Source organism: Oryzias melastigma, linkage group LG24, assembly GCF_002922805.2.
Source record: "Oryzias melastigma strain HK-1 linkage group LG24, ASM292280v2, whole genome shotgun sequence".
NCBI classification, from domain to species: domain Eukaryota; kingdom Metazoa; phylum Chordata; class Actinopteri; order Beloniformes; family Adrianichthyidae; genus Oryzias; species Oryzias melastigma.
Window position 1 is genome coordinate 22,895,156 of NC_050535.1, and position 26,415 is coordinate 22,921,570.

At 37.5% G+C, this 26,415-nt stretch overlaps 1 protein-coding gene across 2 annotated transcripts; it reads right to left on the minus strand.

Annotated features, from left to right (window-relative positions):
* Nucleotides 1-25,512, minus strand: slc1a4 (solute carrier family 1 member 4). Of its 2 annotated transcripts, XR_002917520.2 has the most exons (9): nucleotides 24,841-25,512; nucleotides 18,752-18,794; nucleotides 13,006-13,071; nucleotides 9,652-9,818; nucleotides 9,337-9,570; nucleotides 6,578-6,772; nucleotides 6,375-6,509; nucleotides 342-5,088; nucleotides 1-253 (listed from the first exon to the last, which is right to left on the minus strand). XR_002917520.2 is itself a non-coding variant. In XM_024259573.2 (8 exons), exons 1-8 carry the CDS (start codon nucleotides 25,377-25,379, stop codon nucleotides 4,854-4,856), a joined length of 1,614 nt encoding a protein of 537 aa, XP_024115341.1. In that variant the 5' UTR covers nucleotides 25,380-25,512; the 3' UTR covers nucleotides 1-4,853. The 2 variants fall into 2 exon arrangements, 1 of the variants encoding a protein (XP_024115341.1); XM_024259573.2 differs by having other exon boundaries at nucleotides 1-5,088.
* Nucleotides 25,513-26,415: the final 903 nt, after the last annotated feature.

Sequence of the window (26,415 nt, forward strand, 5' to 3'; positions counted from 1 at the left end):
TCACGGAGAACAGAAATCTTCTTTAATGTTGGCAGAAAAGCAAAACTAACAGCAAAGAGAACCTTGTTAAAACTGACACGGATCACAGAGAAACAGCACAATGCTGTAACAGCTGATTGACAGGAGCAGGTACAGTGTACACACAACTGGGTTAAAAGTACAAACAGTACAAACATAAGTAAATGTAAAAATGATGCGGATTCCCTCCTGTTCCAGCAGCCTGTTTGAACTGATGTAACTCACATCACAGGGGCTTCAGAACGTTGAAGAAAGAGGAATGAAGATACTTTAAGTGGCATAAAAACAGTAAGGAAATTCTGATCAATGTTTTCAACTCTCACCTTCACAATAAAGGAGTCTAGATTCAACAGACAGGACAGCTAACAAAAGTCAGACTGGGTCATTTTGTGTCTCAAAGGCCATCCTTCACTTCCTGCATTTTTGCTCAGAGATGCGACTCAGTCAAGCTGTGACGACTACAAAGTATTTGGAAAAAAAGCAAAAATTAGGTTGAGTTTGTATTGCTTGAATTTGGCCAGTTTCACATATATGAAAAAAATGACAATTTTCAGATTGTTTTTGAAGAAATCGTGTTGCAAAAAGAAATTCCTGCAGCATTCACATTGAGCCTTGCAGATCAAGATAGAAAAATACAAATACATTTTTGCCTTAATGGATTTCAACTAGTATTCATGTTTTATTCACAGCTGCTGGCAGAAAAAAAACAAAAAAACTTTAAACCTTTTCTCTCAGCTTGATTGGTAATATAAATTCAACTTTATATATGTTGAAACTATTTTTTTAATTTTTTAAATATTTCTTTTTTATGTCAAATTTTAACTTTTGCTTAAAGTTTTATTATTTTGAAGTAATGATACACATTCAATATCTTTTTAGTTTAACCAACATTTTGTATAGACTCTGAAATATTTACTGTGTGCCAATCTAATATGATTTCAGTTTCACTGTATCAATAATGATCAATTTTCTCATAGTTTTGTCTTTCATTTCTCACAAGCTGGTAACTCTTCTGGAACTAAAGGTTCTTACATCTGGATCTTATTCCTCCATCTTGGAGACTTCAGGGGTTTATCTGGTAGGGTTTCAGTTATCTAATGATTCCAATGTGAATGCAGCTCAAACATGAAGACTGACTCACACCATTGAAGAACATCAGATATTATCTCAACTCAAAGTGCCTTAAATCACCTCTTTCCTTTAAGGACTTTAACACAACTTCTGAACAAACTGAAACACACTGCTGTCACATGATTGTTTAAATATCCTCAACAAACGGAGAGCCAACATGGATTAGAGGAATTTCCTCCTCATCAGAACACTGGATGAGACATGAGGGAAGCACACAAAAAATATACATGTTACCACAAAAATGAACCGATCCATTTATAAAATGTATGAAACGTTTTAAGACAAAATCTGATATTTTCAAGCAAACCACTTCACTTGACTTGACTTTTTCCAGTAGAAGTCCTGGGCATGCACAGTGAAATCCTCAGCTGAAGCAGCCTCACCACGTCACTGTGAGCTTCTCCAACACGCAACAGCAAATACATGAAAAGTTGCCTCACAGAACAGTTTCACAAAGCCAAGTTGTGGAAGTTTCTGTTCAACTCTCAGGTGGATCAACACGTCTAATAAGTAGAAACTGATACCACTTTTAGGATCATCGCCACTAGAGGGCAGCATTGTCTTCAATGTCAGTTATGTAAAAGTGTAAACCAGGTGAGATTTGGCACAAAGCAGTCCTCCAAGAGTGTGAGGACATCAGTTATGGCAACAGGTGTGGTTAGACAGACATCCTGTGGAGCTTATTTTTCTTTTTAAAACCTTTGCAGCCACAACTCACCCTTGATTATGAGGACTGAATAAAAATATGAAGAAAACGAATAATCAGTGGCAGATCATGAAGCACTGCTTTGCATTTCTCTTGTATTACAGTTAAAAAGTGAGAAAGAAACATTAAGAAATATCTTTAAATGTATACTTTAAGTTAATACTTTTTAATATGTTGATTCAAGCCTCTAAAAAAATGAAAAATCCGACTAAAATCAGTTCAAATTTTGGTCCAGTGTTTGAGTATAACAAAGATAAATCCAACACCAAACATCCATTCGTTCATTTTAAATACTCTCTTCATCCTGCTTGAATTGCAGCTTTCATCAACCAGAGATGGTACCATCGCAGAGCCACACCAAAACAAGCAACCACACTCGCTCCTAAAGGTGTTTAAACCCACCAATCACAGGAAGATGACCGGACATTCTTTGGAGTGTGGGAAGAAGCTGGAGTATACCAAACATGCACCAGAAGAACATGCACACACCAATGCACCTTGATGTGAACCAACCATGCTCCTGAATTGCGACATTTTTGCAGTTGTTTTTTTTTTTTTTTTTACTGAAGATCCTATTTTCGCCATCACTTAAATGTTATTCTGTTTTATTAGACCTTTTTAAAAAGGCCAGATAAACCAAGGTAAAGTGTTTGCTAATGCTAACAACATTAACTCTCAACAGCAAATGAGACACACACTTCCTCCCTTGAGAACAACAGACTTCAACAATCAAAAGTTAAAAAGATAGCCAAAAAAACACAAAAAGACAGTTTGGGTAGTTGTAGCTGGAGCTAACATGGCATGTGATGGATGTTGCAAGTTAACACTGACCTGGTAACTTTTAGCCTCACACATCTTAACTATGACGTTTTTCTTCACGTCAATGCTGCCTGCAGCTTCAATTATAACTGTTATCATACTTTTAACTTCAGCTGCACAGGCTAAACAGTTAGCCCAAGACGAGGTTGAAGAAGTGGATTCAATGAAACCATAAGGGGTCCAACCCAGACAGAAGTCCAGGTAAATGCAGAGGGCTGTGTCAGAAAGGCCATCCAACATAAATCTAACGCCAAATCAAAATTATGAATCAAAAATTTGCTGTGGCCACTTCTAATAGCAACAACATAGCAACAGCTATTGAATGGAAGTATGTAACCTAGATCAATGCAGCGGCAAATATAACTTTGAGCAGCATAATCACAGTAACTGTTAAGCTACGCTCACACCACACTCGGCATTGCAAGTTCACGCATAGCTGCATACATTTTTGGGACAGTATGGGGGCTCTATGTATAAAATAGGTTTCAACAGAATGCATGTTGAAAGTTAAACCAGGTTGAACTTTGACCAGTTAGGGACTTAGATTTGGTAGTGGGATATAGACGGCGTCCCTTTTAATTCATGGAAGGGCCAACCACCTAAAAAATTGTTGTGGGGGAGAAATTATTAATTTTGGTTAATAATATGACACCAAATCTTTAATATATTGAAATAGAGCTTTAAAACAAAAAATCATAGAGCCAGATTTGCACCGCTTCAACGCGTCGCACCTAGCCTCTTCCAACTGTAGGTGTTCGACATGCGCTAGTGTGTGGTGTGAACGCCATATGCATGTTCAAAAATGCATGTCCCTAGCCCGGTGTGAACATAGTTGTATTCTCAATAACCAGTCACCACTTTTACTTCTGGACAACCTGAATGAAGCCTACATTCAATGAAGAATCATAATCTTAGCTAGCTAGTTGAGCTCATTAGTTTGTTAGCAAATACTCATCTAAATGTGAGTTCATACACACTTATATTTACATCAGCACAACGACTGAACCTTGAAGTAGGCTAGCACAGCACGTCAATAAATCAACATGCCCAAAGTTGCAATTGCAGTATACCATTATTATATATATATTAACCGTTTCCAGTGTGTGTGAGGTTAATTCATTGTTTGAAGCTAATGCTAGCAGCCAAAACAGGAGCAATTTCTTTTCAGGTTAAAAGAGGAACATTCAACATTGCATCAACTTTGTGCAGATCTAATTATAAAATAGAAGAAAAATAGACAAAAAAAAGGTTGATGCAAACAAATATAACTTCAGACTGACATCTTAAAGGAAGGGGCGGGGCAATAACAGGCTGCCATCTTATGTAAACTTGTAAAACACTCATTTTGTTGTAGTTTCAGAGACACAGAAAGCAGTGGTTTTGATTGCAGTCCAATACCATGTTATCATGACCAGGTTTTCACACATCAGAAAACATCCAGGCGGTTCTGTCTTCAAAGTACTTCACAGCATTTTCTGGTATTTTGTGAGGAGAAAATAAAAAAGAAACTTAAATATGTGGTTAAGCACCCTGCCCATCATATGTCAGCTTTGACATTAGCGGCTAACAGTCAACAAAAAAAAGGCCAACATGTACCCTATGTATGACTGTAGATAGTAAAAAAAAAAAAGAATTACAAAAAAAGCTGTAATAAATGGCTAATTACACAAAAAGCAGACAATCAAAACTGAACACTTGCTTCTTCCTTCTAAAATCAACTGATGGAATGTATAATATAGTTAGAACAGACAGTGTAAAGCTTTTCGAGAACATTGTTGACTTACCAGAATTTGTCAGTCAATTCTCAATGCTCCTTGTTTTCTTTCTCTGTCTCAAGATAAATACAAAGAAGTAGACTCTGTGTCTTACACTCTACCTCACACAAACAGAACTCCGGCTTTTATGGGAATGTTTTTGTCAAGTTACAGTTAAAAGATTTTATGTTTAATTTAAAGCAAAATGCTTAAAACTGAGAAACTATAATCTGAAGGGATCATTTTTAAACAGATTTTTTTAAACCTTAGCTCCAATAAAATAGTAAGATCTGTGGCCATCATCGTTTTTTTTTTTTATAGGATTTGTAGCTCTTCCTGCTCACAGTAGTGATGGACAGACGCTCCATCATCACAACTGTTGTACATGGTCAGGGCAAATAAAATGAAACAAAGTCTGGTTGCCTTCACAGGACAGATTCTATAGCTTCCGGCGTGACCTCTAAGAATTTGGTTTGACGCATGACAAGCGGCGATGTCTCCTCCTCCGCCTGGGCGTTGGCCACCACGTCCACCCGGACCTCCGCCAGCTCCTCCTCCGGCTGCTTCTGCTGCTTTTTCGTCTCCTGCTCGTTGATGTGGTGGAGGATTCCTGCGCCCAGAGCGTCGCCCTCCACGTTCACTACTGTGGTCGTGCGATCTCTATAGAGGTGAACAACAAGCGGAGATGCTCGTTTATCTTCAGAGAACATCTTGAACAACCGCTATAGGGTTGGGTATCACTAATAATTTCCAGAATTGAATCACCCTGGTGAATTGAATCAATTCATTATTTTTTTTTATTCTTTTGATTCAATTAAATTTTTATTTTTGCATATAGTTTTACAAATTTACATGTTATATTTTTAGAAAAATATAAAGGAGATACTTAAATTACGTATAAAATTGAATTGAATTGGATCTTAAGTGTTTATATCGTAAAACTGCCAGTCTGCATACTTTTGTACCTTTTTCTGGGCAGTAACATTGTCAGGTGGAGCACATGAGTTAGTTGTGACTATTTAGATACTTAATAAAGTTCCCCTATTACAGTTTTTTTAATTAAAGAAAACTTTCCCAGTATTGTTTTAATTATGATTATGAAGTTTTTAACCAAAATCTCACAACCTAAATGTCTTAAAAAGCCATTTTTCATGTTTATCTGTACCCCTGTTTCCAAAATCTTCTCTGAGGGGGTGTGGCTTTTGGTGCTGAGTTGAGAAGCCCCGCCCCTGACAGCGATTTAACAGGAGAAATACTTGGAAATGCAAAATCGAAATGATTTCTTATTACATTTGATCTCTTTCATAAGAAAAATGTCACACATACATGTTAAAACTTAAAAAAACAGAATGAAACATTATCCAGCTATGACCCATGCAAACCCAAAATGTAGAGATTGAAGTCCAACTCCGAACATCTTTTGATTTATTTTAAAAGTGTTCTTTGGGAAGAAGTGGAAGATCAAAAAACCTATGTTGGAAAGTTTCCACACTCTGAAACTCTCTGTAGGTCAGTAAGCAAAAGTTTATCAAAAGTTTACAGAGCAGGTCTTTGTCCCTGACATGACTGTTTGACATGATCTGTTGATGAAATGATCTTTCGTCATGTGGGAAAAACACAAAACGCTCCATGTTTAAAAGTTAAAGTCTGCCGTTCTTCAACTGCAAAGCTGGTAAACAGCCTGACCAGAGAGTCACAATGGCTCTTTGTTCATTATAAATAAATAAAATATTGATATGTTTTCTTTAAAATAAGTTGGTTTTATCTCATAAAACAGGAAATGACTTTATCCTAGTGAACTGCTAATTTACATGTGATTTTGTTGATGTTTGCTCAGGAACATTTGTCAAACGGTTTCATCTCAATGTAAGACCCCAGTTTACTGAACTGCTGGTGCAAAGATTATCAGGCTTGTTTGCTTTATCACTACGTGAGGCTTTACGCACACAATCCAGTCGACAGCCAGCATGAGGGACAGGTCGTTTGTTGGCAGACCGATGGCCTCGAGGATGATGGCGATGGTGATGATGCCGCCGGCGGGGATGCCTGCCGCCCCCACACTGGAAGCGGTAGCTGTCACCCTGGAGACAGCGACAGCTTGTCAAACTCAGCCCCCAATCGTGATCCTACTGTCTGTGATGGAACTCACAGGATGGTGAAGATCTGTCCGGCGTTTAGCTCTGTGTTGTTGAGCTGAGCGATGAAGACGGCAGCAATGCACTGGAAGATGGCCGCTCCGTCCATGTTAACGGTGGCGCCGATGGGCAGGATGAAGCGACTGATGCGCTTGTCCACGCCGTTGTTTTCCTCCACACACTTAATCATGGAGGGGAGAGTTGCTGAACTGAGAGGAGAAAATGAATAATGTTAGTATAGTGAAGCTGACAAATGAACACAGCCATTGATTTATTTTATTGAACTAAAGTTTGGGAGTGGAGGTACCCGTCAACCACATGTCAACTTCTCGCTTATCACTATTTGCCTTGATCATAGACAGAAACACTTCTGTGCAACTTCTACCTGTTTACTTCCAGATCAAAGACAAGAAACCGAAAAGATAGTCTCAGACCAACAACTGCTGCTATCTGGAAAGAAGAGAAAACCTGTTGGACTGCAGATTCTGTGAGATCCACTGATCATCTTTTGATTTATTTTAAAAGTGTTCCTAAAAACCTGTCATTTTCTAGGACATCGTTTCTGCAGAGCAGCAGTAGTTCTTTAGGAATTCACCTCTGAATTGTGGACGGAACTATTGGCATGGAGCAACCCCACCCCCTCTTGTTTACAAGCTCTCTCGCTAGCTAACAACGCAGCTGTTACACCCCCAACCTAACATTACCGGTGCAACAAAAATGGAGAGAAATATTGGAGCTATCCATCCGAACAAATTTGAACCAGATACCAGCTCAGACGAGGAAAACAAAGTCATACATGGTGACACAGTTGGTGTTTCCACCTCATGGTGTTTTTTTGTTATGTATTAAATTGAATCTTAACACATTCCCGTGTCTCAGCCTGATCCCTCTCTGCACCTGCGTTCCCGTCATTCCAGCCATTACACATGGATCTATTGTATTTGTCTAAAAAATAGACAACCCTCAAGCAAAGGGATTGAGGCCTGCCAATTGTAACTTCTACGTCAGAAATAAGGGCTTTTTCAAATTGTATTTCTCCTGATTCAGAATGATCTGAATAAACAAATACTTAGAAAGGACATTTTACGTTTATTTTTTTTTATTTCCTCTATCATCAGAAAAAATGTCACAAGAAGATGTTAAAACCACCAAAAACAAAATTTTCATCAGACTGGGATATTTTGTCATTACGTCCTTTCCTTTTCCAGAAATAAGGTCATTATTGGGCACATTGTTGGATGGCCACATGTCAAGCAAATGATCATATAGTTATTTTAGCATGCTGTACAATATCTATTGAAAAATTAAAAACTATTCATCCATAACCTAATGAGTTACTGTGGTCCCACATTTTTTTGTTATAAACCAGCTTCAAACCCCTGGTGTTGAGTTAATGTATTGATTTGCTAAGTACTATCACCCATTGACTATATACGAGAACTGGACTGAGTGACGCGTCCTCCCTAAGCAGGAAGTACCCTCTTGCTCAAAGAAGCCAAAATCCCTTAGACTATGTCCAAATACCCACCCTGATCCCTAACAACTAAAAACTATGTACTGCAGGACTATCTAGTGCCCTGGATTTTAAAAGTATTTCAAACACTATGTGCACTATTTTTTTTAACACTGGATATTTCACAAGGTGAAAATATTTCACGTCAATTTGTGACACCACTGTGTTGTGATAACGAGAATGTGGATGGATTATTTAAAAATTACATTTAAACCCATTTCCTTTTCCACAAAAATTGTTCAAACGCAATGCATTGTGGTCTATATTAGCTAATGTAGTGAGCACACTGGTTTTTACAAAGACTTCTGGGAAATTTCTAGGGGACTTAATTTTGGATTGTAGATACGAACAGCACTAGAAAATGGTGAACAGACTATAGTGAGTAGTGAAGGAATTCAGACATACCCATAGACTTCTATAGAGAAATAAACGTTACTTAGTCCTATTTGTCAGAATAACCATTCATTATCCATTCTTTTATTCCCTCTCACACACACAAGTCATCTGGAGAATTTGTTTTAAACTTGTTGTGACTAATTTATTCTACAACATTAAAAACCGATCAGGCAAAAAAATAAACCTGTAAGATGTCTATAAGGGATTGAGGTTGAATTGGTAAAAGTTGTGGAATCGTCTGCAAATAAAAGTCTGTTTTCCTTTAGCTCTTATCAAAGATACAAAGTTTACCTAAATCAATCTCTTTACTATTTTGCCAAAAGAAAAGAACGTACCGAACCAAAGTAAGGACTAACTTCTCCAAACTCTTGACCTTTGAAACTTGAGTTGCTGTGGAAAATATCCAGATTTCTGGAAAGTTACAAAAGTCCACCCAACTTAGATATCAATGTGACTCAGTTATAGTGTTTGGCCTTAGTTTGTGATCAAAAAGTTGTCCAACATCTGGTGTTTTCTGAAGTTGCATCCAGCTTTAGGAAACTGTCTGAATTGGCATATTAAATGGTATTAAAAAAACATCTAAATACAAAAATGTATGAAGGGAATCAAACCATATTAGCATATACAGCAGGATAAACCCCACTGAAGGAAACAAAAGAAACTCTATGGACATTCTTGCATTTTTCTGTTTACATAGAATAAATCCTTTTATTTTTAGTAAACATTTCACCTCTACAATAGCCATACCAAAAGGGTGGCATGAAAAAAAAATTAAAACTTTTTCTGAGAAAATACATAAAAGAATCCAAGTTTGATATACTATTATTCTACTGACAGCTGTGATCAGGTCATGTGACTGCTCACCTGGAGCATGTGGCAAAGGCAGTGGTGAACGGCGTGATGAGACCAGACAGGAAGCTGAAGGGGTTCTTCCGCGTGAAGCCAAAGTAGATGAGGGGGAGGACAATGCCTCCATGGATGATGTGGCCCAGGATTGAGGCAAAGATGTATTTTCCAAGGCTGGTAACCAGAAGAACCACATCCTCCATCTCCACAATCTTGCTGCCCACCAGAAACATGATGCCGAAGGGGATGTACCTGAGGGATGCGACAGATCCGCATTTAGCAGGACAGAACTGGAAAACTGCAGGAGCGGGAAAGCCATCCATCTTCACTTACCACATGATCCAGGACACCAGCACCATAGTGGCTTCGTTGAAGGCGTTGAAGAAACGAATAAGCTCCTCCCCCTCCTCTCCTAGTTTACGCAGTGCCACCCCAAACACCATGGCAAACAGCACCAGGCCCAGGATATTCATGCCGTCAGTTTCAGTACCATAAGGGACCTGAAACACAGCAGGTTCAAACTGAAAGACTGAACCAAGATGGTATACAAGATGCTACAAATCTTGGTACAATTCTCCAGATAATATCTAGTGCACACCAGATAGTAATATAGTGCACACCAGATAGTAACCTGAAAAAAAATTTAATTTAAAAAAAAGTGTGGTCACTATCTGGTGTGCACAACAGATAGTAACCAGAAAAAAAATCTGTTTACTGTCTGGTGCACACCAGGCAGTAACTGGTGCACTAAAAGATAGTAACCATGATTTATTACTTTTTTTTTGTATTGAAATAATATCATTTTTCACATCATTTTGTTTTTTTACTTTGATGTCCTTTTAGGTGCTCCGTACCTCATAATGAAAAACTTTCAAAAACTTGGAACTAGTACTGCATCATATCAAATTTGTTCAAAAATCTGTCACGACTTCACCTAAAACTCAAATTTTCTCATTTTGTGAAAAAAAAAACTGCAAAGCATCCCAATTTACACTCAACATCAGTGGAGTAAAGAACCAAGAATGTAGGCGCTGACAAAAAAATTTGTTGTCAAACTCAAACCACGGCTTTTTTCAGGTCATTTAACACTTTCCCTTGTTCAGTCATGTTGATGAGCTTGGAGTGGGGCCTTTATTATCACAAAGAGAGCTTATATAGTCCACGGTGGTTCCGACAATGCCTCTCACTATAGAGGCCGTGTCTGTGGGAGCTGAAGGACTCGCTGAACTGGATGATGGAGAAGGACAAGTGCAAATCCTGAGCTCAGGCCTTTCCTATTGTGCGCGCCTCTCCCACATTTCATCCCCGACCCTGGAGAGACGGTCCATCGTGAAACAACATCAACCAGACCGTTTGACCATTGACAACCGTCACAACCCTTTCTCCTAAAGCTTCTCCTCTACTGGGTCAGTAAACAAAGCAGCACATGTGGACAGTTGCACAAAAATCTGTAAATATTTACTCAGCAAAACTTTTATGCATGCTTGTAGATCACAGTTGAAGTGAAATCCGATTTTTTATAACTTTTAAACAACATTTAATGTTATACTCTAATGTTATACTCTACAATATTTTCAATAGAAATGATTTGCCATCAAAGTGAGATCAAATAGATATACTAAAGACACAAAATGTTTAGATAAAAATAGGTAAAAAAAAGTATTATTTCTCTGTAAAAAGCAGATAAAGGCTCATCAGAAGAGTGTCATTAAAAAAGTTTGATAGATGCTCTTAAGTTTGTAACAAACACCTATCCAATCAACAGCTGAGAAAGGCATTCTATGTTTTTAAACATTTAAAATCACTTTTTCTAATATTTCACTGCAAATGAATAACTTATGATCACCAGTTTTTCTTTTTTGCTTCTTCGTCTCACCACTTTTCTGCACATCACCGCCCCCACTGGTGGAAAATGGAATTACTATTTCACGTTGATCAAAAATATATATTTTTTTCACGCAAAGTTTGATTTATTTGCTTATTTAGCTTAATGAAAATGTCTTTATCATGGCTCAACATTTATTTCTTCTAGGTGGCATTCCCCACTCGACCCTCCTTAAAGGCGCCCTTAAGTACGCACTCAAGCCTTCCTGCTCCTTCAACAAGCTCAGCTCTCATCCACAGTTTGGAAATCCTTTGTAACTTACTGTAGACAAAAATCAAATACCTCCTTGAAGTCAAACAATAAAATAGAAGGAATAATAAAGCTAAACACAATCCGTTTCCTCCTTCCAGCTCTTAAATGTCGTTCTGTGGGCCCGCTGTGCTGGAATGTTTATTCTAAAGTGAAACTTGTCCACTTGAACGTACTGTCTTACATGCTCATATCATTTTTCTCCTCAGTGTTTTTCATTGTCCTCAAGTGCAGGACTTGAAGTAATTTAACCCCAAAGGAGCAGGCTCCCTGTGTAGCAAAAACACAGCAACAGCACCTGTCTGACAGGAGTTTCTTTGTGGGAACTTTTGTGGAAAATCTTCAGAACAATGAATCTCTAGTGTTGCATCACTTTCAAACTACACATTTATATTTATTCAAACTAATTAAAAAATGACTTAATAAAAAAAGTTCATGGATTCATGGGTAAATAAACCGATACTGTTTCCTGGTGAAGAATAATTTGATTTAATGATTTTTTGAAATGCAGCCAAATTAGTGAGGTCTTTTTTTTAAATACAGTTTAACTACGATCAGATGTCTTGATAATACGGAAGGTGTTGATCCTTGTGACATTTAGCCTACTTTATGTTATCCCATCAACATCTATAAAAAAATCCTGATCAGTAATTTCCTGGTGTCTTTACGGGTGTATTCTGGGTTTGTGACAGACATAAAAACTGTTCATGTGTTACATATAACGCATGTGTAATAACACTTTTTTAACATTTATTTCACCAGGAGGAACAATTGAGAACAAATTCTCATTTAAAATGATGACCTCGCAAGAAGGACCAGCAAATGTAAAACCAGAAAAAAAAATAATAATAAAACAAGAACAAAAGAAAGAAAGAACAATGCACACCAACCCCTAACAAACACACATTTTTAAATGACAGCAGTGACATTCAAACAACCTACTTATTAACATTAGATGGCAGTGTGGATTATTCACTGTAGCTGGAGCTAGGGTAGCATGCTGATGCTAATTTCCACATTTGGCTAAGTTATGCTCCATATTTTAAATCACTATCGCAGGATAACATAGCTGTAATTACTACTAATGAAAAATATATATTTTTAAACCCTTTATCACCAGTGCTTTTGCTCCAATGTTTAGATTCTTTCAAGTACCGTAACTCTCCAACTGTTTATGCAGTTAACGTCATTCCAGCAGATTCTGAAGCAGCACTGTACAGTTGTGAATTCTTTACACTATCAACATAAGTCGTCTGATTCTGTTATGGAGAAAAGTGGCTTTGCGCTGTTATGTTAGTAATGTGTTGAATATCGCCTTCTGCATGTCCGAATCAGCTGATTCACACTGATGTCAGAGTGTTAAGTATTGCTGATGACATCGCTGGTGCTAAAGGGTAAAGAAGAATATGTGTGAGAAACAGATGGAACATGTGAAGAACACCTAAACCGCACCTACAAGATTAAAGCTTCAAAAAATTGCAATAAAAGTTAACTTTAAAGAAGAGTAAAACCACAGCATCTGGATCACACTGCTTTGGTAAGTTTTTGTTTACCTTTTGATAGATGGTTGTCCCGTTGGTGTTGTTCCCCACAGAAACCATCTTATAGTCAGTGGCATACTGAAAAAGTAAACAAAAAGAAGGTATTTATCTTCCAATGTCTCCTTGAAAATGTTCACACATGTTACAGGGTTTATTGCAGACTTTGGCTTTAGACTTCGTGACATACAGGCCTACAATGTTCTGCCAATCCACATCTCTCATGATGTGATGAAGTTCAATATTTAGACCAAATATTCAATCCACAATGAGATCTGTGAGTAATAGAACATTTCCCAGAGGGACATACAGTCATACTGCTCTTTAAACGGCCCGGTAAGAGGAATGTGAGAAATGTTCTCTTTGAGAACTCGAGCAAACCTTTACAACTTTACAATTCAGCAGACATAGAGCTCTGTTGTGTGGATTCAGCTTTGAAAAAATCCTGATGCTTTTTTTAAATCTTTCACCATCATTTAAAGTCTTTTTGAGTTTTCAAACATCCTTTTGCAAATGTGATTTTTTTTGTGTTTCTTTTAAATTTAGAATTATTGGAAAAAGAGCAATTTCAAAATATATCCTATTTCTTCCAACACTTGTAGCTTTTTTGGACATTATTGTTCCCCAAAATGATTTCTCTTTTCAAAAAATGCATTTCTGTACGAAGTGATTTTGCTTTTATCATTTAGTTTCATTATTGAAGTAATTAAAAGTGTATCTCATAAAGAACTAGATTTATTAGGAAATACTTGTTCATGCCGTATAGTCTAACCTACTGTTTTAAGATCTGAGGATGAATCTGAAAATGTTTATATATTGATAACTAATTTGTAAAAGGCTCTAAAATAATTCAGTAAAAGATCAATAAAATCCATAATTTGTCCAGATTTATGGTCTGAGTTGATGTTTCCCTCTTTTTTATGTCTAATGTTGATGAAAAGTGCTATATAAATCAAATAATTGATTGATTAATTTATAATGCTTGAAGCTTGCAACAAACAATAGCCTCCAAATGTAAACATAAAAATGAGAAAAAGACGGACTCAAAATCATAAAAAGGACCAAATATTCATATAAACTTCAAGAATGAGACGTTTTGGAAGCATCTGACCACCACAGATATAAAAGAGGCAAAACTATTTTTGAAAATATTATAAATTGTAAGGAAAATTTAACATAGACATTAGCCTTCCCCCACCCCCCTCATAAAAGTGTCCTTCATTGAGATATTATTTAATTTTTGTTTTATGGCTCATTAAATTATGACAATTTATTTAATTCTGGGATAAATATGATGCAAAGAAGAAGCTGTGTTTCCCAAAATGGTCTTCTTTTATTTGCTATTACTGGAATAATAACATTTTTAGCGTTCAGCATCTTCAGATAATATTATAATTTCATCACTTGTAGGTTTCAGTATTTTATATTTCCGTTAACTCTTGGGGAAACGTCGGCGTCTTCAGTGACCAGCTGCAGCTGTTAACTTTTTTGTCTTCTCTTTCCTCCAGTTTTGGTTCTGCTTTCCTGACTTGATCACTGCAGGTTTTAGTTTCAAATCTTCATCAACTGATTTCGGTTGGCTGATTACTGTCGTCCATTTCCCTTTTTTTCTGTTTCAGTTTTGTCGCCCTTTAAGCTTCATAGGTTTCCTTATGAAATCCTTTCGGTTTGGGCCGCATCCACCACAGCAGTGTCCATGTTATGTCTGAAACTTCATCACTGGAGCAAAGTGAACCGCAGTCTGAAGACCCTCGAGGGGTTAACGCAGCCTGCCTTCAGTCGGGACTTCTTTATTCACCACAAAAACACCACAGAGGCCTCCAGGGACGGAGGGGCTGCACTGCTAACAACCAAAACTCTGTTTTTATTTGCTCTCAGTTGGTTTAGTTTTTGCATGATTTGTAAAAAAGTTTGCTTGGAAAGTGAACAATATGAACCTTTTGATACTTGCACAGATTTAAAACCTTGTTTTTTTTTATACATTCAATATATTTTCTCTTTGCCTTAACCCTTTTCCTTTAAAATTAATCGAGAAATCTTTGTCTCTTTAAGATCAAAGACCTAGAAATAATTAATTTGTGATTAAATTGAGTAAAAACAATTTTGTTCCATAATCTTATAAATAGAAAAACTTATTATAAGACTTAAAAAAAATCAAATGACACTTTAATTTTTGGTTCAAATTTAAAGATGTTACTTTAAAGCTCTAAAACATGATGACAAGTTAGACTAAAATTTACTATGATTTATCTGGGAAGAAAATTTTAAATGAATGCTCTAAGAATAAGAGCTATTTTTTGTTTTTTTACGAGGATTTATTAAGATAGACCAACTTGTATGAAGATTATATTCTCATTTTTTTTAGTCATTGAAAAATGAACTTCAAATACATACATAAAACCTTAAAAAATGATTAAAGCTAATTAAAATAAACTTATTCAGCTGTGTAGCATTTAATTTGAAGTAATTCTATCTTACAGCTAACTTCTTTTGCTTATTTTTCTCTTTTTGGGTGGAAATGTGGAGCTCCTCGTTTCTAGATTGTGTTATCATGTTAAGTAAAACTAGTTTGTTTATTGTTTAGCACAAAACACATAATAAGGATTCCTAAAAAAAAAAGTGCAGGAAAGGGCAAAAAAAATCCAGTCTTATTCAGGGCCTCCACCCAAAAACTCAAACAAATAAAATATGTATTTGTCATATATTCATGTCTTACATTTGCAGCTCAAACAGATCATTTCATGACTTTCTAGGGATTTTGTCTTAAGTTTAGAGTTATTTTCCCATTTTAGTTTCCTTCTGTTTGCAGTGCAGCTCCTATGAGGACCAGTGAAGTTCTCGGTTCCGAACCATGACTGCGCCAAGCTTCTGGGTTTGAAATGAAACTTCTACAGATTCCTCGCTGTTTTTGCTAGTTTTGATTTCACACCTCGCTTGTCTTTGCTAAACATGTGGCTGCTTGTCACTTTGCGCAGATCTTCCCTCCGCTCTGTTTTCTTGGTTTAATCCACACTTGAACTCTCTCCAGCGGGGCTCCGCCAGTATGGAGAGCCAGCGCCGGCTGAACTCTGTGAACCCGCCGCACTTTGTTTCCCCGTCGGTCTGTGAGAAAGTTAGTCGGTTTATGATTAACAGGGACTCGTGGCCGAGTCAGAGCTAAATGGCTTGGTTGCTTAGACTGTCCACGATGACTGGAGGAGGCTGCCTATGCGTCTGTGTGCACAGCCGCTCATATCGCAGAGCATCCAAATATTGAATTTTCCTGGTTCTTTCCTTTAATGCTCAGCAATCATAATTCTAGGAAGTGGAGCGGGTCGCGTTTGGGAGTAACCAGCTGAAATGGGTTGCCAGGCTCGCTAGAATGGAATGGATTCACCATGGTAACGCCAAGAAAAAGAGGTGGTCTCTGTGCTGCTCATGAAGAAGCATTAGTGTTCCGTCCAGGCTTCATGTTAAAATACATTCTGATCAGAAATCTGAACAGGGTGTGGGTGATGACGGAGAACAAAAAGAAAACAAAAGTCGTGCTTAAAAGCCATTTGTTCCTGGGATGCAAACACTTAGATTGAGTTGGCATGGAGTTCATTTGGAATGATCCTGAAGGGACTTCATGGAATGTCCCACAAACCGCGAACGGTAAAATCAAACAGTTCACTGGGTATCACCTAGAACGGAGTCCTGCAACCTTCAACACTAAAAGAGCCAATCGGTCCAGTTTCTTATAGGCCTGAACCAACCGAGAGCCACAAAGTCCCATCCTATCAAATTCCCATCAATCAAATGCACCTGAGTTCTTCGTCCATGACAGATGGCGGTCCATACCATAACCCCACCGTTTGTTTGGTTATGCAAACCAATTGTTTCAGCAGCTGTCGGAGTGGTTGGTCTCAGACCATCTTGGAGGTGAACCTGGTGGATGTGGATGTCCTGGGCCGGTGTGGTCACACGTGGTCTGTGGCTGTGAGGCCTTTGGAGACGGCTTATGGTGGAGAAATGAAATGTCAGCATAATTGGACGCTCTCTCAATGCTTGTGACATCTGTGGCATTTTGCTGTGTTTTCATCCAGATTCCATGTTATTTCTTTCTCTTATGAGGTGGATCACCAATATGCTCCACACGTCTGTTCATGGCCCGGCCCTTCTGTCAAATGATAGAACCCTTTGTGGCCCACGAGTCAAAAAGTTTGCCCACCCCTGACCTAGAACTTGAGGTTCTAGAGCCACATGTGACTCTTTTACCCCTTCATTGTGGCTCTCTGGTAAAATAAAAATAAAAATGTTTTTATTTGTAAAAATAAAAGTAAAGTTAAAAAAAATAGGTAAGCCTAAGTAGTAAAGAAAAAAAAAGTAATGTCAATTTTATTCAACTAATTCTCAAACAGTTAAAAAGATAGAACATTTCACTCTGAGAGGCTCCTGACTACAGTACCCATAATTCTCCAAAAAGTTAAACTACATTTTTTTGACAGAGTTTTGTGAGCCATGTGCCACAGGAAATCAACTGCACAACCAGAATTCATAGCAAAGGTGCATCAGATTATACAGCAGATTTTCTATTTTTTAATGAATTGAATGATTTTAAATGTACCTCATGGCTCAAAGAATCCCTGAATTAGTATTTATTCAATTTGGGAAGTTATATTTACACATTTCTGAAAAACATGCACCACAGACAGTATAATAAACCATTTTTCATGTATTAATGTTACCATTACAACAACTACATTTGCTAAATTGACATGATTGTATATAAAAGGGTGATTTTTCATTTGAAAGGAGGTCATGTGAACCTCTGTCTAAAGAAGGGTCTGAGACCCCAGACTACAGAACCACTTGCGGCTCCTTCATCGTTTCCAATGTGGCTGTGGCTTTGGATAAAACCGCTAACGGTTTTAGTAAATAAGACGTTTGTAGTTACGGTAATTTCTTTCAGGTAATTTAGTTTTGTCAAATATATTTTTAATTTTAACATGTCAGATAACTGAGAAAAAAGTAATGGTAGGTAGTTTATTATGAGAATAAGATTAAATGCACATATGGATAAGAAAAAAAGAATTCTACACCACTGTTGTCATGTTTATATTTGATAGTAAAAAGGAAGATGTGGATAATGCGTTCCTAAAAATGGAAAATACCATGTTTGATTTGACCTTTTTTTTTATTTTTTTCGGCTTATTTGACACAGGGTGCATTTTATTTTGAAGGGAACTTGTTGCTGTCAAAATTAAAGAAGTTAAGATAATTATATAAAAGAAAATTATATTAATGTAACTATTATTATTATTTAAAAGGTACTTTTTTTAATAAACAAATGACTACGAAAACATAAATAAAGTGTATTCTTCTAAACAGTGACTAAATGGCTCCTTCTGCATCAAAAGCTACAGATCCCTCGTCTAAAGTTATACACTATTTCATATTTTAAAAAAAAGTTAATTTTCTGTTTATGTTTATATTGTATTTATGCCAAGAAAAAAACAGTTTATTTATAATGATAATAGTACCAACAAAATAATCATAAATCAGTGTCTTATTTTTCTAAAAGATGAATTAAAACTTTGTGGTTCCTGCAGGATTGTTCTTAGTGTTGAAGGTTGAAGACAAAAACATCCTATTCTCGTGTCTATAGGTTAAATACTTGTACAAAATCCAGGGAAGAACTCAGGAACAACAGGACTATCAACATGTTTTGTGAAATTAACTTCTATACTCAGAACAAAACAAAAAAGGCTGTGGGTCAATAAAGTGTAAAAGCACTTACAGAACGGAAAGCAGCTGCCACCAAGTTTGCTGGGAATAAATTCCTGCAGACAAACAAAAAAAAAAAACAATTACAATAAAAAAAACTATATTAGACATGTTATGTACACATTTCTTACAGAGTACATTTGTTTATATTCTGCTTAAAAGAACTGTCGCATAAGATAACAGTGGTGTAACACAGGTGATTTACTGAGTTAAAGTTATTTATTTATGGTAAATTGTCCCTAAAAAAACACATTTTCTCTTATTTTAAGCAGAAATGTTAGCTTATAAAACAAGTGTAAAAATTTCTCATTTAATGACATAAAATCAAGTCATTCTGTCTCAGTGATCCTTCAGATGTTAAGTCTATTAAGAATAAAAAGTTCATTAGAAATTAGATATTTAAAATGAGCTCATGCAGCAGCCTGCTTGTAATATTTTACTTTAACAGGAAAACAAGTAAAGAAGTTTTTCTAAAATTCTGTTTCAAGAAAAAATGTCCTTTAAAATGTTTGTACATTTGCAGAAAAGAAAACAGAATAATTAAGTCTCATCTCCTCGAGCATAATTTCTTTTTTCTGTTGTTTTTCACATATTTTAAAGACCCACTCCAAAGGAAATGGTGTTTTTAAAATGTTGTTGCTGTATTTTTTTAAGATGAAAAAATTAAATAAAATTGCATTTTTGAATATTTTATTATTGTTGTGAATCAGGAGCAGATGAAAAAAAATACAGTTTGAAAAGGAGCTTATTTGTCAAAATAATATTTTGTCAAAATACTAAGAAACTAATATGTACTAGAAAACAACTATCATTTTTTTTTTCATTTTGTCTGAAAAGTCATTATTAAAGGAAAGCTTTTAAAACAGATCAAACGGTGATCGGACTTGAATATGTTGGTGTGATCAAACACCTTTTAATGAGGATGTTAAAGGATTAAGAAGGTTTTGATATTGTTCATTCACTAGCATGAGGCTATCCTGAAATGCTGACTTTACTGGAAGCCTGTTGGTCTTTTCCATCTTTTGGTGCATGTTTGTTGTAGTTTTACACTTTGTGGAGTTATTGTAACTTCATGTCTTCTCTGGCTTCTTGTGCTTCAGCCCCAGCAGGCCTCCTAAAGTCCTCTTCTTCCCCTGAAGCCGCTCAGGCTTTCCTGGTCACATGAGCGAGGTGAGCTTGTGGATTTAGTCTGGGAAACCAGACAGGAGGTCTGCTCCCTCCCTGCTCTACATTCACGGGTTCATACGACTGGTTTACAAAACTCGTTATAAAGTCTAACGATGAGTTTTCTTTAAAATCGGATGAAACAAACAATAACGTGAAATGTTTTCAAGGCCATTTTTACTCCAAGAGAAACTGAAGAAAGGGTTTAAAGTTACTGAAGGGTCACATGTTCAAGGAAACATGTGAGCAGGCCCAACTTGATGCTCAACATAAAGCTATAACAGGGAGGAACTACATAAAATAGACACATTTTTTAAATTCTTGGTTTAAATTTGCCTTATCTACAGTTTAAGTTTGTTCATTTAAAGTACGCAACACTGGAAAAAAACATAAAATACACGTTTAAATGGCTATTATTATCAATTGAATTTCCAAGTGACTAGTGACCTGTTAGAGTGCACCCTGTCTTTACCCAACAGCGGCCGGGTTAGGCCCTGGCAGCCCCGTGACCCGTGAAGGAATATTACAGCTTCAGAAAATATATGGATATTAATCTACATTTCACTTTGAATGGCTAAAAATAGTTATATTGTTCTTAAACTGTATTTTACATTTGAACAGGAGATGCTGTATGTTGAGTGGGTCATTTTTAAAAGACGTAATCTGCTCAAATTTTTTTAAAGTCATTATTTTTCTCAAATCTTTACTGCTTAAAAAGTGTAGGAAATAGATCTTGGCTAAAATAAAATATTTTTATTGAATGAATATTAAAATAAATAACACAATATTATGTTTTCAACTTCATAAACATATTAAAGCATTTTTTGTATCATTAATGTAATAAAAGTAATTTTTAATGTAAAAACTTATACTTTTATAAAAGGAAGTTTCAACTTTTGTTTAATTTAAATTACTAGTTGGTAAAATTGGTCTTAGAGAAGAAATTCGACAAATAAAGAGAATTGGAAATAGAATCAAATGTGAACTTTTGAGTTTAGGATTGTGGAGCTTCAGAAGTTTGTAAGGAAGGTTGAACATTAATCAGTGATTACTTTGAGAAAAAAAGGATCATTTTGGTTGGTTAAAGTTTCAGTACCACCTGAAGGTTTTAAACATTTTTAACTAAAGGCGTCACACCCCGTTGATGAAATCCTAATAAACCTGCAGCCCAAACATGTATTTTCTCTGACTTAAACATTGAAACAACACAGGGAAAGTGGCGTCTCCTTAGGCAGTAGTTAAATGTCGATTCTTTGTTGTGTTTCGTCCCCAAAGTCCCGCTGGTTTGTGCTGACCTTCTCTAAAACCTATCTAAAGTTTCCAACCAAGACTTCCCAGCAGGCAGCTCAGCTGCTGGTCCGATAAGGGAGCGCCGGTGAGAACGGCCCTGTTGGGTCAGGATCACGCCGCTTTTCCCGTCCTCCAGAAACACTTTAGCAGCTGTTGCCCCCCCTCCACACACACGCTGTGGGAACACTTTAGGACCACTGAAGGCCACAGTGGGCGATGATATTTATAGGCTGAGCCCAGGGACACAGGTCAAGCACTCCAGTATCTTATCAGGAAGAGTTCTTTTACATAAAATATGGATTTGGTTGAGGGAATTGTATTACCATTTTATTCACTTTTTCAAACCCCGTTATAAAAAAAATGGTTGAGTCCAGTGTAGATGGATGTGTGTATGTGGGAGTTTAGGAACAATCTGAGAACTATAGTGGTGATAAACACGGAAATATTATTTTAATGCTACTTTGTTTGTGGTGAGAGTGTGTAGATGTAATTATAAGGAGTGTATGTGAAGCATAATCTGCTTCTGCCCCTTTCCAACAAGCCTAAACTGCCTAATTAAAAACAATAATTATCCTTATCATAGTCATTTTGTTGTTGTTTTCAGTTCTGTTGTCATTTTCATGTTAGAAATAAACTAATAAGGCACACTTCTTTATGTACAAATACAATTCAAAGTGATTTACATAAATATTTAGTAGAAATATTAAAGAATCATTAAAATAAATATTTAAATTAAGTTAGAATGAACTGAAGTTACAGTAATCTTAAAGTAACAGTGTGGATGTAAACTTCTGAATAATGAAATGCAACTGAGAACAGGTGAGTCTTTAACCTGGATTTAAATACACGGAGTGTTTGAGCTGATCTAAGATATTCCAGATCTGTGGAGCATAGAAGCTGAATGCAGCTTCTCCATGTTTAGTTCTGACTCTAGGAACTGACAAAAGACCGGATCCAGATGACCGGAGTGGTCTGGCTGGTACATACTGGGTCAGGAGGTCAGTCATGAACAGTTCCAAGAAAAAGTATGTGAATCCTTTGGTATTACCGTATTTTCCAGAGTACAAGTCACACTTTTTTTTTCATAGTTTAGACAAGGGTGCGATTTATACTCAGGAGTGACTTATTTGTGTGTAGTTTTTTTTTAGGTTCATATATTTGTGATTTTCCCAGTAAACATGGTTGTCTTTAAGCATTGTTTCCTCTAAGAACCTCTAGAGGGCGCTGCATATGAGTTTAAGTATTTACTACTGACAGCGGCAGAAGAAGTATCGTCCAAAACAAACTTGGAAGAGATTCTGATTGTTTTCCTTATAAACTTTGATATTTTTCTTATACAGATCAAAAGATTAGTATTCCTGTATTTCTTTAGTTTTTTTTAGCTATGTAGAGATTGGTGGATTTGTTCTGAAACAGCAGACTTTTCTCCCAAATGCGCGACTTATATATGGTTTCTTCTTCTTGTTTAGACATTTTTTGCTTTTGCAACTTATACTCCAGAAAATACGATACTTGGATTTGTCCATAAATATTTTCAGATCTTTATCTAAGTCACAACACCAGATAAACACAGTCTGTTTAAAATATTACAACTTCAACTTGGTTGAAGTTATTTCTGTCAAAGGAGGGTCAACCAGTTATTAAATCCAAGGATGCAAATATTTTTTCCACGCTGCACTTTGAATATTAACAGCTTTAGTTCAATACATTTTTATGTTGCATTAGTTTAACCACACTGTGTTTATCGTGTGATGTGAGTCAGATAAAGATCAGAACATATTTTATGACAAATTTGTGCAGAAATCCAAGTTATCCCAAATGACTCTCATACTTTTTCTTGCAACTGTATATTGGAGCTAAACCATTCAAAGCATTGTAAACCAGAACTTTAAAGTCTATCCTGTGGCAGACAGGTAACCAGTGTAAACTGGACTGATGTGGTCTACTTTCTTAGTACTTGTGAGAACCCGAGCAGCAGAGTTCTGAATAAGCTGCAGTTTCCTAGTAGTCAAGTTGATTAACGATGAACACATGAACTAGTTCTGGTCCTGCTAAGACATCAAATCTTTAATTATTTTGAGATGATAATTAGCTAATTTTGTGACTGTCGTTATGTCAAAATTTAGGTCTGTGGCCAAAACTACACCCAAGTTTATGGGCTGGTTGGTGGTTTGTCGATGAATAGATTGAAGCACTCCAACAATTTCACTTTGGCTCCAAAGACTTAATTGTTTTGTTTTTGTTTAGCTGAACTAAATTGTGGGCATTATTGTCCTAAATGTATTTACCAAGAGCCTGTACAGACCCTCTGTCTCATGGTGTCACAGTAGTGTAGATCTGTGTGTCATCTGCATAGCTACGGTACTAATGTTCTTTATAACCTCAGCCAGTAGCGGAAGTATGTAGATTAGGGGTGTAGGAAAAAAATCAATTCGGTGATACTTCATTTACTTCATTCATACTTGTATTGATTTTAAATGCTGACTTGACAGTTATCCATTAATTATTTATGTCTTACTTTAGTTTTTCCTCTCAAACCCCTGACCACTAGTTGGCAGCACCTAGCCTCTTTGAGCAGCTTCACATCGCGACCAGCTTGAGTTAAATTTTCAGTTGTCTTTATGACTTAGTTTTTACTTGGAATGGGCACAGAATCAAAACTCTGTTCCACGTTGCTGCCAGTATCATAAAAACGCAGATCGCAATACAGTTGCAGTACTTATGATAATTAGATCAAATTAATGTTACCATTTTATTACAATGAATTCACATTCAGATAGAGTTTTTTTCTAAGTCATACTCTTTTAAAAATAGTGAAAAACTGTTCAGGTACAATCTTGCAATATATCGCGATACACTTTGTATCGTGAGTCAGGTATCACAATACGTGTCGTATCCCCAGACTCTTGTCAATACACACCCCCAAATAATAAACTATGAATAATGACTATAATTGTAGAATTCGGGGGTCAGTAGCAGCAGTGGGAGCAGTGGGAGCCCCTGAGGTTACAAAACTACAAGCTGCTTGATCAGCATCAGAGAAGGCTGCTGTCAGGAGGTCATCTGAAGTTAGCATGTCACTGATCTTTTAACCAGACTCCAAGACTTTCTTCCAACAGCGCAGCCTGGATAAGTCAACTATCACATTTAAAGTTAAAGTCCCATTAGTTGTCACACACCTAGATGTGCAAAATTTGTTCTCTGCATTTGACCCATCCCCTGGGGGAGCAGTGAGCTGAAGACACAGCTGCATTTAGGAACCATTTGGTGGCTTAACAGCTCAATCCAACCACTTAATGCTGAGTATCAAGCAGAGAGGTCCCATTTCTAGAATCTTTGATATGACTCGGCCTGGATTTGAACTCACGATCTTCCAGTCTCAGGGCGGACACTCTACCACAGGGCTACTGAGCTGAAGGCACGTGGTGACACATCATATCAATAATTACTAGGGAGATTAATCAACTTAATCAGTTCGATTGAAAAAGATGTCCTGGATCGATTTTAGGTCAGTGAATCAAATGTTCAAGATGAATCGAACCGTCAACCACACTATGATATGAATCGAATAGTTGTTGAAGCGAATCGCTACACCCCTAATAATGACTGGGATCAGTGGGTCCTGATCCACAGGTGCGGTCAGCGTACCTGGCCAGGTCCAGGAAGGAGTCGGTGGTCTCCTTGTTGCTGCTCACGCTCTCCAGCCCCAGGTTGTTGGTGTTCAGGGCTCCCGCGCCCACCCCCGGCTTGATGATGAAGGCCAGCGCCACCCCGATCCCCGAGGCGATCAACGTGGTGACCAGAAAGTAGGCGACGGCGATGCCCCCCAGCTTCCCCAGCGAGCGGGTGTCCAGGCTGGCGGCGCCGGACACGAGGCTGCAGACCACCAGGGGAAGGATGATCATCTTCAGCATGCGGAGCAGCATTTCTCCCGGGAAGGCGAAGTAGGTCATCTGCGCTTTGGTCAGATTCATGTTGCGGACAACCATCCCGAGCCCCACGCCCAGCAGCACCCCGGACACGGTCAGGATCACCAGCAGGTTCCTCCTCAGGAACTCCATCAGCCTCCGCCTGCAGCCGTTCTCCGCGCTCCTCTCCTCCGCCGCCTCCTCGCTCTTCTCCAGGATCCGGGCGGTGGACTCGGAGCTGGGCATGGCGTGTCCGTTGATCTCGCTGGCTTTCCCCATCTTCAAATTCTTTAATTACGCTGGCTTTTTCCTAGACAAATGTGAGAGGCAGCGTGGGTTGAAGGCACACACTCACACACGCGCGTCTGCGCACGCACTCCGCTTGGAGAGGGCAGCTCCGGCGCACAGGCTGAGCGCACGGCGCGGCCAGCCAATAGAGGATGAGCGACGACACAAAACGCCAGTGGAACATGCGCACAAAGACGGAGGCTTTCGAGCAGGGGCAAATGATGCAAGAACGAGGAGGATTGCCAGGGGTCTCTGCTCCCGCAATGACTGAATGGAGGCAGGAGAAAGGGGGCTCCTCAAACTGGGCACGTTTCCTTCCTTCAAGACAGCTCCTTGTTTCTGCCAAATTACTTGAAAACAAAAGTTCCTTCACAAGTGGAAATCTTTTCTTTGTTCAAGAAAAACCAAAATAACACCAAACTCGGAGGGAGAAGTTCCTTTTTATCTGTGCTAGTTTAACCATACATCTTTCTTGTGATCATATTTATAGTAGCAACAATCATGAGCTGGTTATTTAATAAAACTTTTGATTTAATACAATTTAGTTTGGTTTAACTTTATTAGAAAATATTAATATTCATTATCACACAGAAACCATCAATTAAAAATTGTAGTCCCATCAGCACCATGGTCAGCGCATTGCGCCGCCTGGAGGGCGCTGTTTGACTCAATCCTCTCAATATTCATTTTGTTCCTCCATGTAACAAATAGCAAAATAGGACAAAAATTTGGTGTAAAAAAAACGAACTAAATCTGTTCATCAGAAAAAAAGGAATCTGTTCCCTGTGAAAGAGCAAATCCTCTGCGGATTATGTGATTCGATTGCAATGTTGAGTTGTGACCACCAGATGGAGCCACAGTAGAGCAATTGACGTGTTTAGTCTGATGTTGCAATTATTTAATTGTATGAAGTCAGACTTTACTGACAGTCTTTTTAAATAGTTGTCTGATTGCTGAAAGCAATCAGAGTATGTTATCCTAAGAATTTATTATAGTTACTTATTGTCTGATTGCTGAAAGCAATCAG